This window comes from Etheostoma spectabile, chromosome 18 (assembly GCF_008692095.1).
Source record: "Etheostoma spectabile isolate EspeVRDwgs_2016 chromosome 18, UIUC_Espe_1.0, whole genome shotgun sequence".
Taxonomy (NCBI): Eukaryota; Metazoa; Chordata; class Actinopteri; order Perciformes; family Percidae; genus Etheostoma; species Etheostoma spectabile.
The window spans coordinates 12,593,104-12,613,843 of NC_045750.1; the positions used below are offsets into that span (position 1 = coordinate 12,593,104).

At 42.0% G+C, this 20,740-nt stretch overlaps 1 protein-coding gene across 1 annotated transcript in view; it reads right to left on the bottom strand.

Moving 5' to 3' along the window:
- Positions 1-12,911: 12,911 nt before the first annotated feature.
- Positions 12,912-20,740, bottom strand: part of rps6kc1 (ribosomal protein S6 kinase polypeptide 1) — a 25,826-nt gene continuing 17,997 nt past the window's right edge. The window contains exons 14-16 of the mRNA XM_032542929.1: positions 17,619-17,701; positions 15,806-15,901; positions 12,912-14,619 (exon numbers count right to left, since the gene is read on the bottom strand). Of these exons, the coding sequence (XP_032398820.1) occupies positions 14,518-14,619; positions 15,806-15,901; positions 17,619-17,701 (281 nt within the window). The 3' untranslated portion in view covers positions 12,912-14,517. The remainder of the gene's footprint in view (positions 14,620-15,805; positions 15,902-17,618; positions 17,702-20,740) is intronic.

A 20,740-nucleotide genomic window follows, 5' to 3' on the forward strand; every position in this document is an offset into this window, starting at 1 on the left:
ACACACACACACACACACACACACACACACACACACACACACATTAAGGGGGCAAGAAGAGACAGAAAAGAATATGGAGAGAATGGTATAAAAAGGGTTTACTTCTAAACTCCAGCACTGCATCCAGAAAATGGATGAAGAGATGATGAGAAAAGTCAAACAAAACGAAAAGTTAACATATGTTACAGCTCGTACAAAAAAAAGGACAGGAGATCAGGGTATAAAGATGAGGGCATAACATTTCTCAGATCTCTCTCTCTCTTTCTCTCTCTCTCTCTCTGTTAATTGTGTGAGAGCAGGTCATCAGTAGCAGTGCATTAGAATAATGGAAATAGATGGCAGAGACCTACGGATGGCAACACAAGCCATCTTCCCTATTTGCATGGCTATGTGCTCTGGGACAATTATGTCATTATCACACACCTCTGTGTGTCTGTGTGTGCGGGGTGACAGGTGGGCAAATGAAGCTACTAAGTGCCAAGGAAATCTGAACTCACACTCTTTCACTTTCTCTGTGGGTTTTAAAAAGTCACTTTTAACAGTATGTGCAACTCGTAAAACTCAAATTACTCTCCCAAAAAAAAAATGGGATCCCTGCAAAGGTAAAGTTTTTTTCAACCTCAAACAGGAATACTTTCCAAGAGTTAGATGAGAAGTTTGGTTCTACTCTCATGTCTCTTTGTTAAAACAGCAGGCGGTTAGATTAGTTGAGCAAAAAGACTGGTAGCACAGAAAAACAGCTACTCTGCACCCCCGGTAAAACCAAACTTATCATCTTTAGACTTTAGTGTTTTTGTACTGATTTGGTACAGATTAAAAGATTAAACATTTTAATTGATGATGCTTTAGAGATGCTGATAGGTGAAACGTTTCCTACATCTGGAAAGAGCAAGGCTAGCTGTTTCCAGTCTTTATGCTACGCTAAGATAACTGGCTGCTGGTTGTAGCCTTTCATTTATCAGACAGATCTTTTCATCCAAACATTTTCTAAAATGACAATTTAAAAATATGTAATATATTTACTATAATAAATACAAAAATGACCCCAATGTGTCATCAGATATTAAGGAAACATGCAGAGTTGAAATACCCCAACCTCTTTTCTGACAACATTGCTAATGCCAGTATTTTTACATTTTGTAATTTTTGTTCCGTGATGGAATGTCTGTTTGTGTTTTGGCTTGTGTGTTGTTATCAACTGCCCAGTCTAACAGCCAGGCCGGGTTGTCATATAACTCTGTAAAAGCGTAAAGCCATGTGCTACAGCTGTAACGTTAGTACAGCCCTGAAAGCAGCAAACAAACGAACGGGATCACGGAGATAGATTCTACCCGACCTAAAAAAACTGTACGTTTCTAACAGTTGCGTGACCAGAGATGTAACAAACCCGGGTGGATATTGGAGATATATTTGAAAGATTGAGACAGTTTAGAGCCTAAAACGATACCAAATTGGCAAATTTCTTCCTGAACAGGTAACAATTAGCTTCAGGTTAATTTATCACGGCTACTAGGGACGGGCATGTTATGTCATTTCAACATTTGCGTACTCACATTGAATTATATAGCTCTAGTACCTGAGTTGTTTACATACTCGCAAAAACAATTGAGACACAGCCAGTAAAGTGGTCCTGGCTAACGCCACCATGCTAACCCTGCTAACTGCTAATATTACCGGAGGACCAGGCAAGTGGGCCCCGGATTTGCAGCGTGTTCAGCGGCCCGTAGCCGACAGCGGTCTGTAGCCGACAACGATGAGTCAATTTAAGCAAAAGGAGGGCGCTGTAAATTGGGAAGAGAGGACCGTGAGTTAGCAGTGTGATAAGCGATTGTCGAGGTTGTGGAATTTTTAGCGGTTCCTACTGTAATTCTAAGCCTAGGAAGTGTGTTGGTTATTTGGGAACATAGCTCTGCGAGAGCACGGGCTTTTATGTCAATATAGTCAGCATCTAACGTTAGCTTCTCCACTGTGCTGTGAAGTAATATATGTGAGAGAAGAGTCTAGCAACATTGTTCTGAATGCTGCGGTCTCAGCCTGGCAACCAACGTGAACTTCGAGTCCGGGGAGGAAAGGGCGGGGGAGGCAACTCTTTCCAGTATTTTGAACTTGTACTGCAGTAACTATTTTAAACACTAGCTGCCATTATTACATATTGCACCTTTAACTTAAAATCTAAAAAAAATGGTAAAGCTTTTGTCAAGCGTTTAAGTCGACAGTTCTCACAACACACCATGGGCTGAAGCCAAACACAGGGGAATTCCCATCGTAGCCTAAAGTCTCCTCCACCCATCACACTGTGACCCTGCCGGGCTATATAGGGATCCAGACATGGCCTTCCTCCGTTTCCAGGATGTTCGTGAAAAAGCCCAGAAAGGCAAAAGAAAATAGTAAAAACTCATCAATGACAGCAGTTACCCCCTTTCCTCCAGTTCCTCCTCCACCCCTGAATGAGTGAGGCCATTCAAAAGTTACGAGACCTCATCAGGGACCCCAGACTTAAGATAACAGTGCAAAGAGAAGAGAGGGGTGACCTTTGACTTCAACAAGTGTCCTGTGCCTCCGCTGTACATGGCGGACACTTCCTGTACTCATCAAGACAGGGAAGAGAAGGCCACCTGCTTACTATAGACCATCACCTCTCTCATGGCAGACGTGGGGTGTGTGTGTGTGTGTGTTTCTCTGCTCTATTCCTACTTAGATTTGATCCCACTAAAATAAGTAATAACCTGTTGAAATCCCCACCAGCCGGGAGCCTTTCACTCTACTTTCGAAACAGCAGGAAACATACAAAGTACATGTTTTGATGGTGGCAGCCGGATCACAGTGCCGTCTGAATTTAAAAATGTTGTATTGACGTGACAATTCTGAGCAGTTATGAGCATGGACAACAAGAGGCCATTAAATCCATCAGCAGAGTCTTCAGGCTGTTTCGGTAGCGTAAGAGATGTTGGACAACATGCATTTATCTCACTAGCAGCAGGCATTGTGGAGAAAAGGTGCGAGGTCTTTTTTTTTCTGTGAAACCTCTTAGCGTCCCATAATCAGGAGTGATAATGTGTCTCATTCTATGCTAATGTGTGTGTTTTACAGCAATCAGGCGACAGGTGATGATAGCACGCGCAGAGAGATGTTCTGCTGAGCGCATGTTGCTGCGGGTGTGTGTGCGAGCACGCAAGTGTGGACGCAAGGCACCATTAGTGACTTCCCAGGTCCTCTTTAGGAATACAATGGGTGGCAAAATTGCTTTAATGGAAAAAGGCTAATGTGAGACGCACACACATACACACATACATCCACATGCACACACCGCCTTAGCAAATCACTCAAGCCAGTGAGAGGTAGAAATTGGAGGATATGCTCACTTACACTTGAAAAAATAGAGATGGAGGAGAGAGAATAGACAGCGAGGAGAGATTTGGTGCTGCTCTTCTTCCACTTGCACATGCTTCAACCCACTAGAGTCAGTAGTTTTCCAAAACAGAGGCATAGATTCTCAAGTTAAGGTACAGAGGGGTTTTTTCTATCCTTTCTACCAGTCTTAAACGTGCAGGTGTGATTTGTGTAGAGAGACAGGAATGGAAAGAGAGGAGGAATGGCTGTTTAGAGTTAGATGTAATGAAATCTATTCATTGTTAACACCAATGGCCATTGCTATCTCACATTTTCATGTCACTTTTCCTTTTTTTGTGTGACATGTGTACATGAAAATATTTTGCTTTGTTAAAAGGACAACTCTAGAATTGTAGTATCTCAAATGTAGAGTCAATTAAGACGGAAGCAATGTTCAGGTACCAACAACACAATGTCAGGCTAAATAAACAAAGTGAAACAAAACTAAAAAATTATTGATCAGGCTACTCTCAGATAATAGCATCACTTAGGGTTTTAGTTTGTTTTCACCATTTGGTTTGTACTCCACATGTCTAGTAAGCAAATATTAAAGTGTGTCCTTATCCTTCCTAAAGATATGTGTCAGATGAGTAAGTTGAATGTGGGTCCATTAACTGGTTTTAACACAATAAAACACACAGATTGTTAAATGTGTACCTGCTCACCCGGAACCTGCGAGGAACACTACTTCCTGTTAGCAGCTGACTGCCGGGGCATCATGGTTTGAAAATCAACTGAAGACAACTGACTGCATTAGCATATCTTCAACAAACAACTCACGCTCTGTTTTCTTTGAGAGACAGGTCCACACACAGACACACACACACACACACACACACACACACACTGCTCGGTAAGACAAGGCACGTCCCTGCTTTGCTTCTAAATGGTCTCATCTGTGCCCTGCTCAAGGCTGGCATGGCCTGCAGCATCTGTTTGACTGCAGGCCATGCCATAAGGTGCCAGGACTCCAAGGATCCTCCACACTCCCTCAAGAACACTGCTCTACACCTCGCTAACCCCACCCTTTAACCCCCCTCACCAGCTTCACGCCTCAAACTCATGTTATCATGATATCATGCAGTCCAGCTAACTCTGCGGCCTCTGCTTATTGCTTCCAAAACTAGCTCTTCTCTCCCCCTCACTTTGGCTTCTCCACCTCCCCTGTAACATCAAAGTTACACTTCCAGCTGGTTCCCTCTTTCCATTCTTTCCTTAATCTCATCTGCCCCTATCCTTTCTCTTTCCACCTCCCTTACACTCCTCCATCCTCACGTCGTTTCCGTCTAATGCCCCCCTGTCAGGATGTGTGAGATGTCACCCCTAATCTGCTGCCCCTTTTCCCCCAGCCCCCTCTCCCTCTGAACCTCTTACTTTGCTCTCTCCCCTGAGGGTGAGTGAGATGTCGTCTGGCTGGGACTGCAACTGTAAAGGCTGTGTGTGTGTGTGTGTGTGTGTGTGTGTGTGTGTGTGTGTGTGTGTGTGTGTGTGTGTGTGTGTGTGTGTGTGTGTGTGTGTGTGTGTGTGTCTGTCTGTCTGTGTGTCTGTGTGTGGTAACAGAGTGTGTCTCATCGCCAAGAAGACTTGGGCCTTGGAGGAACAGACAGATAAGCGGGTAGATTCTAGCTCCCACGGCGTTCAAGCTGCATATCCAGGAACGTCTCCTTAACAAGCATCACATTCCCCTCCATGTCGCCCACGGCAACCACACAACCACAAAATGTAAGGAGAGGAGAAAGTGATCTGATGGCACTCACTCTCTCTGTTATTTTCCTTATCTCTCTTTTCTTAGCGAGATAGTCAAATGCCTTTGCCCCTGAGCGGCAACCGTGAGATGTTTCTACGTGTGTGTGTGTGTGTGTGTGTGTGTGTGTGTGTGTCAATAACAGGTGCCCCTGATGAGGCCTCTTCAAACCTCAGAGTGGATGGAGGGAGTGAGAGGGGAGAAAAAGAGGGAGGGAGGATAAAGGCCTAGAAGTAGACACAGTCAGGGGGAGGGGGAGTAGGGGAGGGTGGTCTTATGACAGAGGGGGTCTGCGGCTAACAAGCAGCGCGGAGCCACAGAAGGTGTGTGTAGCCGAGCGTGAGGAAACAGTTGAGACAGCACAGGCCCACTGAGATGACCGTGGAGCTAATGCTATGTTAGTGAGCTGCTAACGGCATGCCTGGGCCCTGGCACACCGCCCTTCCACACAGATCACAGAGGCCCACAGCACAACGAAAGGAGACACCTCAGGTCTGGGGGGGAGGTATTACTAGTGACACGTCTTTTGGGCACCGGTTGGGACTCCTTTACCATCTGAGCCTTTCGTATCATGACTCACACGCAGGCATGTGGGTTATATAAAGAGACCCCTAAATCCAATGTGGCGGGAAAGGTGAGGTAGAACAACGCTCAGAGGAAGAAAAATAACCGGCACTTCGAATTGAGGTATACAGAGGATGCTTTATGCAGCAAGGCACCTTGGGTAATTTGACTTGAAGGGAGTTGAGACATCTCTAAGGGTTAGTATTTAAGCTGTACTTAGTGTGTTTAGGAGCATACAATTGAACTAGCATCATTCAAAACAACCACAAATAAACATGTTTAAAAATGGATGTTGGTCAAGCAACAAGAGTGCTGAAGTTACAGGTTTCTAACCAGGAAACGAAAATTAGAACAAACAATAAAGAATATGCTATGGGGTAGCACACTTTGGCTTTTTTCTATTTGGGTTTCTTTGTCTTAAACAGGTGTCACTGATGCACAGTGGAGATTTTGTAAAACTCCTGTCCCAGTGGTCCAGGTGAACTTAATGCAATGGTTCCATGCAGTCTAACACTTTTTGTAGTGTCCTTTCCATACACAAACACTCAATCCAGGTTCAATGTATTAGTCCATAAAGGCATGGACAATACAGTGCAACCATCCTAATCAAAAGGACTGGAATTTGTACCGTTTACTTTACGGGAAAAAATGTACTTAGATAAAAGTAAAGTAGGTCAGTTAAAATGTACTCTGAGTAAATGTTACATAACATTTTTGAAAAGGGAAAGAGGGGGGTAAACAAAAGCTGTATATGATGATGACGCTATATGATACACCTATTGATACAGTGCATTAACATGTCAACTAATACATATCACACCACGGAGCCATTATGTCCAAACCAAGGATACAAGCCTATGTCTTGGCAGTTTGCAGCCTGAGCATACAACTGACTATCAAATATAAATATATACGACCACCTTCCTCCCCATAGCCCCATTATATTTAACAAGAAACTAGAAAAAAACTCAGACAATTAAACAATAATGACCAACATGTAGCAAGGGGACACCACGGCTGGTGCAACAATCTACACAAATCAAATAACCTGTCATGATTTATAGCGGCAGAATAAAGAATAAAGCATCACCAAGGCAGACAACATGTACATGTATAAACATTATAAACTCATATAACTGCAGCCACAGACACACAGACATATTCAAGCAAAAAAAGAGTTGCATAGTTTTTGCACACAACGCAACATTGCCTAGCAACGTTGACACTCTGGTCTGAACCATGCACAATGTTTGTTACTCACCGGTTGGATGGCATTCTGGAAGTCCACCGTGAAGTCCTCCTCAATCTGCTCCAGGCACAACGTAACCAGTCCACTCAGCCTCTCTGTCCCAGTATAACCAGTCCACTCAGCCTCTCTGTCCCAGTATAACTAGTCCACTCAGACTCTCTGTCCCAGTATAACCAGTCCACTCAGCCTCTCTGTCCCAGTATAACCAGTCCACTCAGCCTCTCTGTCCCAGTATAACCAGTCCACTCAGCCTCTCTGTCCCAGTATAACCAGTCCACTCAGCCTCTCTGTCCCAGTATAACAAGTCCACTCAGCCTCTCTGTCCCAGTATAACCAGTCCACTCAGCCTCTCTGTCCCAGTATAACCAGTCCACTCAGCCTCTCTGTCCCAGTATAACAAGTCCACTCAGCCTCTCTGTCCCAGTATAACCAGTCCACTCAGACTCCCTGCTCCCACTGCGCTCCTATTAACGAAAAAAAAAAGGTTTGAAACATTATAAACTGGATGAGCCTCTGCAGTCATCATCAGGAATTATTGTCACTGACAGCAGGAAGTCCTCACCAGGGTCGGGTACCAAAACCTGGTTCCACTATGGAACCGGTTCCTATGCATTGGAGCGAATTAGAGCGCAAATTTTGGTTCCTCATTTAAGCTCCACTCAGTGTGTCGACTGAGTGGTCCATCCGAAATGGACGTAAAAATAATCACACTTTCTTAGTAGTCTACAGTTAGCTAGCTACCAGAAATGTAGGCTACTTTTAAAACGCCAAATTTTCCTCTGAGCTCTGGTGAGCACACCAACTCAACATTTATTTTGTTGTGTTAAGTGACTGAGGTTACGTTAATATATTGTTAAATTAAAAAAAAGAATGGTTTTATTGTATTGACATTACAGAAGTCTCTCGTTTGCATCTAAGTGACGCATGCGCAACTCACATCGGGTAGTGACACACATCATTAAGGGTAAAAGTTTCTCAGTGAAGCGGAAGTCCCCTGGGGGATTCGTGATGAGCATTTAGCATTACCCATTAGCTATACCCAAAATGCACTTGTTCTTGTAGTAAAGTACAATACTTGAGATTAAAAAAAATATTAAAAAGGGAATTTCTGTATTTTTTTAACCTGGAACCTATTTCCCCAGGTACTTGTGTCGTGACTAACAGGAAGAACGTTTTTAATACATTGGCCCAGTATTGAGTGAGAGCACTGCAGCTGGTAGTCGCAAAGCCACTGCATGTATAATCCCAAAGGTCACTTACACACTGTTAATGTACATCCGTTAAAAGTGCTTGTTTTGGCCACTGACGGGCTCAGATTGTTTTAAGAGTCTGACAACATTATGGAAAGATTTTCCTGTGTGTAATTTACCGATGCCAGCTCAACACAGTAACTTTGGCTAGCTTATAGCATTAGCTCACCTCCGCTGTGTCTGCAGCTCTCCACTCTTGGTGCAGCATTTTTCTTTAAAAAAAATTCTTTGGTGTGGGATTTCTTCTCCTCTTTGGCTGGCAGTTTTCATCCGGTCAAAATTATCACTGCAGACCTTACACTGTTAATATTAATAATAATAATAATAATACACAGTCTATTCTGCAGACTCAATGGCCTGCAAGGCACAGTGTGTGACCTGCAGATGTAGCACAGCTTTAGCCTGTCCCTTATCAAAGGTAATGTCTAAGTCTATATCGACATTATTTATTCATTTTATTTTCTACAGTTATGATATGCGCAAACCAGAACCGTTGTTTTTATTGAATGAACCTTTAGATAACATTACGCTTGGAGCTACTGCCAACATAACAAACGCTCCCCGGAAACTCCTCTCTCCAACTCACGTTCCACACCGCTGAAACGTGAGAACACAAAAACGATTTTGTTACATTAGGGAGATTAAATGTAATTCGTTACTTCCAGTTAACAAACGCTGAATACTCAAACACAGGAAATAAATACCCATATCTATAGATACAAACAACACTAGGATACCGTTAGGGGAACGTTCGCTAAAAGTTGCAACGTTAAGATAACGTTAGGGGAACGTTCGCTAAAGGTTGCAACGTAACGTTAGGGGAACGTTTGCTAAAGGTTGCAACGTAACGTTAGGGGAACGTTCGCTAAAGGTTGCAACGTTAAGATAACGTTAGGGGAACGTTCGCTAAAGGTTGCAACGTTAGGATAACGTTAGGGGAACGTTCGTTAAAGGTTGCAACGTTAAGATAACGTTCAATGGCTCCAAAAACTAACGTTCCCAGAACGTTAAGAAAACCTTCCAATCAACCAACACACAACCCAAATACAACCAAACCTAACCTTCAGGGAACGTTTCCGCAACCAAAAACGAACTATCCCAGAACGTTCTGGGAACCAACAATTGTTAGCTGGGTATATTTCATGATAGAAGTGTTAAAACTCATTTCTTTCAGTGTTCACTAATATCATTTTAGTCAAATTTGAATCTTAATTGCCATTTGTTTTGATTTATTTAAAAAAAGCAAAAATTTCAGGTATTCAAAAAAGATCAAGACTTGAAGTGATTTTGGGGAAACACTAAAAAACACCTCACCTTTTTGTGAAGTGCTTAATTTTATTTAAGGCTCAAATTTCAGGGTCAGAGGTCATATTTACCATGCAATCTTTAGGGTGGCTTCATATGACCTCACAGGCCCGTTTCCCTCTCGGTGCTTCTGTTGCATTGTCTTGAGGCAGCAAAGCGGATCATCACAGTATGAAGCCATGCAGCTAATGAAGGGAGTGTGGTGCACCAGCACACTGCAGGTCAGTGACCTGTTTGTAAGACCCCTAAACCCTTAAGGCCGACTTGTGGTTAATTTTGTGGTGTGTGTTTACAGACACTGATGTTTACTGATTCTGTGACTGCATGTGAGATGTCTTGCACAGTTACCTCATCCCCACTGCAGAGCTTCATTTCTGTTCAGTCCAGTGGAGGAGCCGAGGTAAGAGGCAGAGCTGCTTTGTACTATCTGATCAGATTAAGGCGTGAGACAGCCCAAGGCACGAGGGCAGTCAGTGACAAGTAGTATTACAGGAATTAATTAAAGGCAGACCAAGAGGAGATTTAATTAGTTTCTTTTTTTGTCTCGAGCGGACAACTTTTGCAAAGATATGCCGTATATTTGATTTTTTAACTTGACTTGGCCTGCTTGTTAAACTACAATTAGTAGATGCAATGGGCTAAGAGCTCACAAAATGTATCTTTTTGAATGTTAAGTAAGACTACGTTACGTTACGTTACGTAAGAAAAGGGCAATATGCAGGTGTTTAATTGTCCCAAAGATTTCAAAACAAAACATCTTATAATAAACAGTAGGTAGCAATCAACTGATCATCCACTGAAGATTTTGTTTACACCTTCACCGTAGATTAGATTAGATTAGATAGATTAGATGATACTTTATTCATCCCACAGCGGGGAAATTCCTTTGTAACAGCAGCAATTCTCTACAATGAAAGCAAAAACAAACAAACAAGTAAACACACAAGAAAAACAGGCAAACAATAGACAATGTGCAGAAAGGTAGACTGAAGCAAAGTAAAGTAAGGTAAGGTAAAGTGAAGTGGCGTCACATGAGGTATTGTAAAGTAAAGTGCAGATGCCATAGTACAAGGAAAACAACATTGCAGTGTTGTAAGTGACGCTAAAATTAAATTGAATATCTAATTAAAGTGATAATGCGAAAGCAGGTAACCAAAATATAAGTTATATTCACCTGTGACCATAAATAATATTGAAAAAGTAAGTACTTGCAATGGAAAAATATAAATACAGATAAAGTTATACAGAGTGTGTGGATTAAATGAAAAACAGGAACAGAAACTACAACATTATCAGGTGGTGCAGGTGTTGTAGAGTCTGACAGCGGCCGGGATGAATGACCGGCGGTACCTCTCCTTCTTACCTTTCACAGAGCTGTTCACCTGTGCCTTACCATGTGCTGCTTTTAATACGTTTGACCATATAGCTCGCATGTGTGCATCCGTCTGTACAGTGGCTAGTATTTGTGTGTGTGTGTGTGTGTGAGGGGGGGGGTGTAATGAAGAGGCATTGTGTCTCTTCATAATGACATCATGGCTCTGACAGAAGCTGGAGAAGATGCCCGGGGTCTCTGAGCGGAACTCTTCAGCTTGGCGCAAGTGTGTGTGTGTGTGTGTGTGTGTGTGTGTGTGTGAATGTGTGTGTCCATCCCTGGGCTATGGGAGTTCTCTTGGGCTTTGTTAACGAAAGTCAAACCGTCAAAGGCAAAAACAAAACCTGACCAACAGCAATATGAAGCAGAGGGCAGGCCATTTGGCTGCTGCCCGCTTGCTGCTGCCTCAGTGTGAAAGGGATGGGTGTGAGGGTTGAGAGAGGCGCATTTGAAGAGAGAGAGAGAGAGGCGGGAAAAGACGACAGAGATATAGAGGTCCAGGAAGTTGCAGAAGTGGTTCAGGGGTCAATTCAGCCTTGTAGGCCTGGGTGACTCTTGCAGGGCTCTGGCATGTAATGCATCCCGGAAGTCCTTGGCGTGTCCTCTTAATCTTGCCTCTGACCAGACGGATCCTTCCCTGTGGCTTTGTACACACACACACACACACATATATATATATATATATATATATATATATATATATATATAAAAACACATGCACCTTGGCTCTTTGTCTGTGTGTGGAGCCAATCAGACAGTGGTGGGAGAAGTACTCATTTATTTGTGCTGGGTACAACATTGTAAATATACTTCATTACAAGTCATTTATTCAAAATCCTACTGTAAAAGTACAGAATTATTATCAGCAAAAAGTATCAAAAGTAAAAGTACTTGTTTCGCAGATGAGTACCCGGGCAAGTGATATACTACATTACATCATTAATACTGATGCATCAATGCATAATTAGTATTCTGGGCAAGGTGAAGCCATATTTAAAGACTTACTGGCAGAGTGTGAGGTGAGATGATCATACCACAAAAGGGAACTACTAAAGTAGAAGTACCACAAAACTAAAATCAAGTGCAGTACTTAAGTACTTACTAAAAATGCATTTAGTTACTTTACAGCACTGCAAATAGAAGTCACTTTTGAGAGTTTGAGATATTACAATGGCATGTTACTTGTTACTTACATGTTGGCATGTAAATCCATATAGGATTAATTTGAACCATTAAGGAAAAAAAATCATGTAAAGCACCATAAAATCCACTTGGAGGGATTGTGAACCCATTGAAGGCACATCTCACATCTAGGCTGAGTAAGATTGACAGGTTTCTTCTCTGAGCTGAAGTGAACCTCTCGCCCTGAGTGTGTGTGTAATGAGAGACAGGTCCTATGACAAGCACTAATCATCCCAGACTCTTGACCCTGTGGCAGCGAGGCTGACACAAGGGGCTACACCCTGACAATGCTAACAACTCCCCGGACCTGTGTGTCTGTGTGTGAATTTTAGGTAATAGAGGAACAAGTTCATGTTCAGTTTAATTAGCCTGGGTGTGCTTTTTAAAAATGTTTAAAAAAAAATCAGATGTTAAAAGGTTAAGTCCGTTTTTAAGAAACTATTAGGAAGAAAATACTGATAAACGATTGTATTGAGCCACAAAGAAGTAATCAGATTTTTGTTTGATTGTTGTATGTTTAAGAAACCAGAGTTTATCTACCCTTTAAATTCAACTCACATTTTTGGATTAAACCTTTTCAACTGCACTAAGTACATACTGTGTACATACCGTACTTAGTTGTCACATTACCCAAACAGATAATCAAGGCTTAAAGCTGGTCATACCATAACTGCACCCAAAGAGGGCCCATGTGTATCAATGAGTGCTTGGGGTTCACCAAGCGGTGTGTGTGTGTGTGTGTGTGTGCGTTGGCTCATATTACCGTCACGGTGACACTCAGCAAGAGTGACAGCGGCTTTCTAGGAGTATCAGCAGTCCTGCTGATACGAGGGGCTGTAGCCTCAGAACAAACACACACATAATCACTAGATGTTCTTATCCAGGTATGTTTATTGTTATCCAGAGTGCACTGACAGACCAGTACAGACATACAGCACAAACAAGAGTTAGCATTCAACAGAAAACTGAAAAAACAAATCTGATCTTACTGTGATGTTTATGTCTGATTAAAAAAGGGTTAATAGGTGGAATATGGACAGTATCGGTCAGTTATCATACCACAGCACACATCATACCCCAGCTGAGTACAACAGAGTGCAGCATCTACAGTGGCGATATTATCTGTGTATTGTTAGAGAAATGTATTACAATGCGTTGGATATTACAATGTGTTTGATATATTGTATATGCTCCAATAATTCTCAAAAATCTCATTGTTTATACAGAAAGTGATATATGGCATGTAATTTAACCATGGCAATGTTTACCATAAAGATATCATTGTAGACCATTAGATCATTACAGATATTAAATCAGCATTAAGATCTGTGTGGCAAGTAAGCAGACGCGTTGCACAGAAATAAAACACAATCAAATAAAACGGACCTGATTGATGAGGCAGTGTGTGACTGATAAGTTGGACATAATCAAGGCTTTGAGATCTGGGTGTACTGTTCACTCAGCACAACATCCTTTAAAAAAGGTATATTTATAAGACGCACAATATTTATTGTTCGGTAGATTTATCATAGTATTAAATATATTACATAAATCATATTTTTCCATGCAAAAAATGCAGTGTTGTACAGTCCAGAGTTCCCTCTGTTATTCATAAAAACAACTATGTAAAAGGGCTGGTTTCAAATGTGTATTTCAAGCCCTCCATCCTTTTTCTTTCTTGAATGAATGAATGAAACACACTCACTGCTCGTGGAGGGAGAAGGCCCTTTTCTATTCTTTTTTTAGCTATAATCTATTAAATAATTCAATCCTCATACAACTACATACTTCACTCAACAACGAAACCATCTCCTATCTAAAAATATATTGTTTATTCACCTTGTATAGTGTCTTTCTCTTTTATTGTACGGTATGTGGGTGCTGGTTGGCAAAAGAGTGTCTATAAGAGCAACATAAAAAGCTCAACCCGTCTCACTTCCAGCTGATCTAAAGGGACTCAGTGAGGAATGATAAAAATGTTATAGGTGTCAACAAACTCAGTGAATTGCACGTTCAGGAACGCTGACCTAAGTCTGTGTCAGTTTAAATGGGTTACACACAGAATGCAGTGAAAAGACAAAAAATGTCCTCCAAAGAAAACCTCTATGTCATTTTGGCTACTGTATGAATTATGTAAAAGCAAGAATGTCGTAGTGGATCATCACTCAGTACCAGCACTTAATGTATAAATTATTGCACCACACATGTTGTTACGTGTTCCCTGCACCAAAAGGTTACACAGTGAACCCTCTATGAGATAAAGAAATGACCAATTTACAAGGAAGGTAATACTGCTTTTTTGGCAAAAAAAGAGACTCAATGGCCAAAAAATGGGTGATGTGTGGAGAAATGCATATTTACTGTATATCTATTTGTGTGTTCAGTCTGAAAGGGATTCATTCAGGACAGACAGTCTCCCAGCATGCAGCTCTGGTTTCCGCAGTCCCGCGATGCACGGCGTTTATTTGGGCCAGTCCACTCTGGCAAAGAAAGGGTGGGATTTGATATCATCCACGCCTCCCACACCTGCCCCCAGTCTCTCCATTGGGTTGTACTGGAGTAACTGCAGGACAAGACAGAGACCAACCTTTTATTTCAGTACAAGTGTCTGCAGGTCCACTCCTTCACAGCACAAACTAAACTGGATTCATAGCAAATCTGTGTCACGTAGGCCTGCACGATTCGGGGGAAAAATATGAATCACAATTTTTTTTCCTTAGAATTGAGAAGATGATTCTCTGCCACGTTTTCTTTTTTTTTTTGAATCACAAAGTGTAATGTTTATTGCACACATGAACTATGATAAAATAAAAATTGGCAGTACCAAACACACGATTTTCTTTGGGCACCTATAGCACATTGTTCATCACCACAAGCCTGTAAACATAGAAGCTTTAATGAAGAGAAGGGAGAACAAACCTATTTTATACAGTCTGTTTAAAACTCAAAGAAGAAAGTAGTAGCGTTTGTGATGAAGTTGCCTTGTAAAATTTTACATTTAAAAATGTAATCGCGATTTTATAACGATTAATCGCGCAGGCCTAGCTTCACGTTAAGCAGAGATAAATCCATGCTAACCATATTAATATAGATTTAAACATTACCAGTGTTGAGGATTTGCAATTAGCTTTAAGATATTAGCATGGTGCAAGCTTGGTTATTAAGGATAATGTCCACTATGTCTTGGATGTGTGTTTATCTGTTTTAATCTGTCAGAAAAAAATACATCCATTACATTCCTAATCATTTAAAGTAGTTATAGTGAGGTCTGTGTTTCATCTTTGGGGATGTTGGGGATAGATTTCTCTGCTGTCATGTCTAGAGATCACTCACCTATCTGAGAGTGTTTTCAGCACTATGATGCCTTTTACCTGCTCTGTCACTGAAGGTGCAGTTTAGATGGGCACTGAAGCAGGTAATGCTAACCCAGTTCTTGTTTTACTGTATTTATTACAAACAAACCACTATTGCTACTGTAGGAAATTAGTATGCATACTTATGGGAACGACCTGCCAAAAACTGGGTATTTTAAATTACACACACACACATTTTTATAAACCAATTTATCTTTGTGTACCAACCAGTGAGAGAGTAGTAACTTTGATTTACAGAAAAATTAACACATTATTATTTCCTCGCTCCCACATCCCCCTTTAGAAAAAGCTGCGACTGTGGCGTCATGTTCTTCAATCTTTTTAGACAGCATCTTTATAGGCGGGGGAAATCTATTTGAGAACCAAGACTCTTACCTGCTCCAGCAGAGATCTGGCCTCCTCTGAAACAGACGCGGGGATGTTGAGAGCAGTGTGGCGACCAATTCCCGCTGGATGGCACCGCAGCAGAGACTGTGGAGAGGGAAGGAGGGGTGGAAAAAACAGATAACTATCAATCAAAACAAAGAAAACCTAACAGACTGAGAGCTAACGGGACAGATATAATGACACCTGCAGAGCCTAGGCCAATGTGAAAGCACTAGAGGACTGGACAAATAGGAGGAGACCAAAGAGCTAGAGCACCTGAAACAATATTGATCACACCAACTACAACAGGGTTGTGTTTTGACTACTGTTGCTTTTTCTTAGAACTGCTGTGTGTGTGTGTGTGTGTGTGTGTGTGTGTGTGTGTGTGTGTGTGTGTGTGTGTGTGTGTGTGTGTGTGTGTGTGTGTGTGTGTGTCAGAAAGAATGAAATGGAAAAACATATTCTTTTTGGTTATTTTGTTCTTCATGTATACAGAGCAATTTTACTGGAAGAACCGACAGTTAAGCAGCAGTACATGGAACTGCTTTTTATTTGTTTTTAGAGTAAAACGTGACCAGGTAAAACTGTCAATTACAAGGAATTGTTGCACTCACAGGGAAAAAAAGGAAAAAAAAAGAAATAATGTCAGAAGTCAAGACCTGCAAATGCTTTTCCGACCACAGAATGTAGTCCCATTGTTAAAATAATTGACAATAATGACCGTAATCACTGTATGTTGCAACAGCACATCTTTCAGTGCATCTACACCTACAAATTGAAAATGCTAGAACAGAACGTGTGCAGCAAGAGAAAGCCCTGTTAACCGTTTGTGTTAGGGGACCCTGTGTATTTTTTCCCATCACTTAGGCTAGTTGTGTCTCTCTCACTCTTTTTCTGGCTGGGTTTCTAGCCGCAGTCAAGACTGCTCCAGGCAAGCTTTTATCCAGCAAGGATCAAGAGACACTATGTGTGCCTGTGTATCCTTGCCAGGTCTGTACCCAGACATAATCATCAAAGAAGACATCTGTGTGACTGAGTTGTTGTTTTTTTCCAGGTAAGTGGGTGTGTATTGTTCAACATAGAAACACTAACCTTACACCCCAAATCATGTTTGGGACCATTGATGGAAACCACTGATATGAAAATATGCCGACTGGCGATCAGTTAGCATTTATTCAAATTTAATAAACAATAAAAGAAATTGAAGGGACGCTCTGCACCTGCACTTGGTGTGTGTGTGTGCAACTGTGTGTGAATTTGTCCTTCAAGAGAGCAGCAAGGTATAATTAGCATGTGCACTTGTTTGTGTACATGTAAAACAGCTGAATATGTATCTATTGTCTTCCAAAACTTAAAAAGGCCCTCAGAAGCTCCCCTTCCTCCCAAGCCTGTCTTAGACGCTGCCTTGATCCTGGACCAGCCGAGTTGCAGCACCTTGAGAGCTGCCCTGGTCTTCACTTTCCACGCTGACCTCGGATCAGCGCGCTCCAAGCCCAGCGCTGCTCCAGGAGCCAGCAAACGGGCCCAGGGAGGGCTGACCCCATGGCCCAGCAGATGGAGCTCAGGCTGGGGGAGAAAGTCACACCGACACCCCTGGCACTCCCCAAGAACCAGAGTAAGAGATGGCAGCCAAGACGCACCTCACACACATACACACCAAAACAGCAAACTCCACCTACAAACACATGCAGACACGCGCGCACAATCACACACAACCTGGCACAACCATAAAGATTGTGAGAGAGTTGAAAGCCAAGACACCTACAGACATCCCACAACACCTCTGCAACAAAGATAACAGTTTTCATGCTTTTTGACTCACCATGCCTGTCAGGAGCTCAAACAGGATGGCGCCCAAACTCCACCAATCGCATGCTGCAGTCCCCTCACTGATACCTCCCACCTCTGAAACAGGAGCAGAAAGGAGGGAAGACACGTCTTCATCAATAAATCAACAAGCAAAGAAATATCTTGTGTTGGAGAAGAAAATAACCAAACTAGTGATGAAAAATAATACACCCACAACACACACAACACACAACACACACACACACACACACACACACACACACACACACACACACACACACACACACACACACACACACACACACACACATTATATATTATATTATTTTTAATTAATTAATTAAACAGTGTTTCAGACTGACATCGTTGGAAAGTTAATATTTCACTGAATTGATACAATCAATTCAAAATGAGTACAAAACATGGACACAGTCACACAAAAACAAGTGTGTGTCTCATAAAAGGGTGATTTGCATAATAAAAAAGCAGTTAAATTGAGGAAACCGTCTGCTGCAACTTCACACCATCTGCATGACCTGACCTCAAACACACATACACTCGTACAACACACGCACAACAAGAAATGCAAAGCGGGAACTGAGAACATTTTTGTTCAGTTATCTTTACTACAACCCCGTGGCACCATTTTCAGCTATTGGGTTTGTAAAGTGTCAAGATATAGTGGCAATTTAGTAAATAACTATTTACTAAAGCCCAAAGTCATTTCATCAAATGTCTTGATTTAACAATCCAAACTCTAAAGATTTCCAGTTTACAATTTAAAAAAAAGCAGAAAATCTTTTGCTTGAAAAATAACTATTTAATGCATCACCATTTCTGCAAAAATCGCTGCGGCCTTACCACAGACCCTGTCTGTCCTTAAGGTTTTTGTCTTGACAACTAATTCAAGGCTCTCAATAATTAAAGACTTAATTTAAGATCTCTTCCTTTTCTAAAATTTTCATTTTTTTAACTTGTGTTAGTGTTTTAATGGAGTTATTTTTTTTAACAAACACAACCACTTTCATCTACACATGTCGCAAAACCATCATGGCCACGTTCTGTGAGATTCTGATCCACCAACAGTCCGACAGTCCGCTTGATGCGGGGCTGTTTGGACTCCACAGAATGTGTTCCAGTAAAACACATAAATCAAGAATGATACTCGTTTGCTAAAGTCAAAAGTCTATGTTTTTGAGTGTGTGGGTGTTCTAGCTCCACTGGGTACCAGATGGCCTCTTGTGCCACTCAGCTTCCCTCTGTTGGGCTCTCTCCAGAGGGCCGCACCCAGGGTCACGGCTGCATGTGCCCAGAGACCTGGCTTCTCAGCTGGGGGAGTGTAAGAGACAAAGACCCCTCATCTCCCAGAGGCCGCCTGGAACTCCAGGGGCCTGCGCGGCTCTCTTGCGGCAAAGGTTAGCGAGGGCTATGATACGACTTACATGTTGCACACACGCAGGCGCACACACACACACACACACACACACACACACACACACACACACACACCACATCACTTGTCACAGCACACACACACACACACACACACACACACACACACACACACACACACACACACAGCCAACTGAGCAACCAGTCTTCAGGGCTCCCCAGGACTACTGTTTTGACAGCCAAGGAGAGAAGATCGTCATTGAACGGACTAGTGATACCTGCGTAGTTATGAGCTGTAGGGGAGTTACTGGACACACACACACACACAAGCACACGTCTCAGAGCAAGGTCGATGTCATCACAATGGATTAATGTCTAAGGAGCTGCAGGGAGAGTACAGTGGAGCTGGCTACACTTACCGCTCTGTCAGAGCGAGGCAAGGAGAAAGGGAGATAGAGAGAAAGAGGATGGGAGGGGAGAATTAAATGCATCCACAGGCCATGGGTCATTCAAACCCTTCTGTTACACTGTATGATGTGTACATTTTCGAGAATGACCATACTTCTACTATGCTGGCATTGTTCTTTCTTGAACAACATATAAAGCACTCATGAGAATTTCAAGAAAACAAAAGGGAGGAGATACACTGATAAAACTATACAGTGTGTTCACCTTGTGGGCTCTTCTTCTTCCCTTTCCCCACAATGAGGTTCCCTCTTGCTTTGTATCTTAATCACATTCCATCTCCTCTCTCCTGGGGGCCATAAGGAACTTTCTCTCTTCTCCTCTTAGACCAACTTCCCTAAAAACTTAACAGGAAGTCATTGTTGAAAGGGGAAGTAAAGTGTATGCAGGTAGGAAGTAAGGAGGCCCAGTGTACGATTTTCCAAGACTGAGCGTGTGTCTTACTGCATAAGCTGGGGAAGCTCTGTTGAAATGGTGCCAATTGTTGCTAAAAACAGCTGTTATTGTTTCAAAAACAAAGCATATAACTGTGATTATATGACACATCTTTACTACAAGGACAGAATATCTGAACATATTCAAATAATAAAGCAGAAGTACCCCCCGGTAAAATGTCTTACTTGAAAAGCTTTTCAAAACAATGAGATGACAGCTCTTTATCAAAAGGGGAACTACACTTTATCTTTCATTAGATCATCACACTGTGGCTGTGCAGGTAAAAAAACTAAATAGTGAGTACGATGATGGAGTCATCAGTAACTGACTTAATACCTCAGAGGGGAAGAACATTGAGTTTCCCTTTTCTTAGACATTGAAGATAATGGGTTTTGGCCTTGCTTCCCTCTCAGTAGAACAATAAACAACTTCCAATCCTGTTAAAATCAGGTTGTGTCACATTGTCACTCTACAGCTTTTTTTTTTTCTTATAAGAGAACAAAAACATAAACCATCTGATGTTTATCAATAATGATTAAAATGGTGAGAAAGTAAATAAGCAGAAGTGCAGAATAAATAGATTAATTCCCAGCTGCCACTGTATTTTTCCGAGTCCACTCCCGTGTTTTTTGGGTGTGAATGTGTGCGCTTTAAAAACATGTTTCCCTCCGTCTTACACAGCTCGCACACACACACGCACACAGCAGGCCCCCTGCTAGCTTTCTGGCAAACACTCATAAATCTGTCATCAGGAATGAAGCCATCACTAGAGCTGACCCTGTATGGATAAACAGCAATACATAACAAGGGCAGGAGAGAGAGAGAGACACACACACACACACA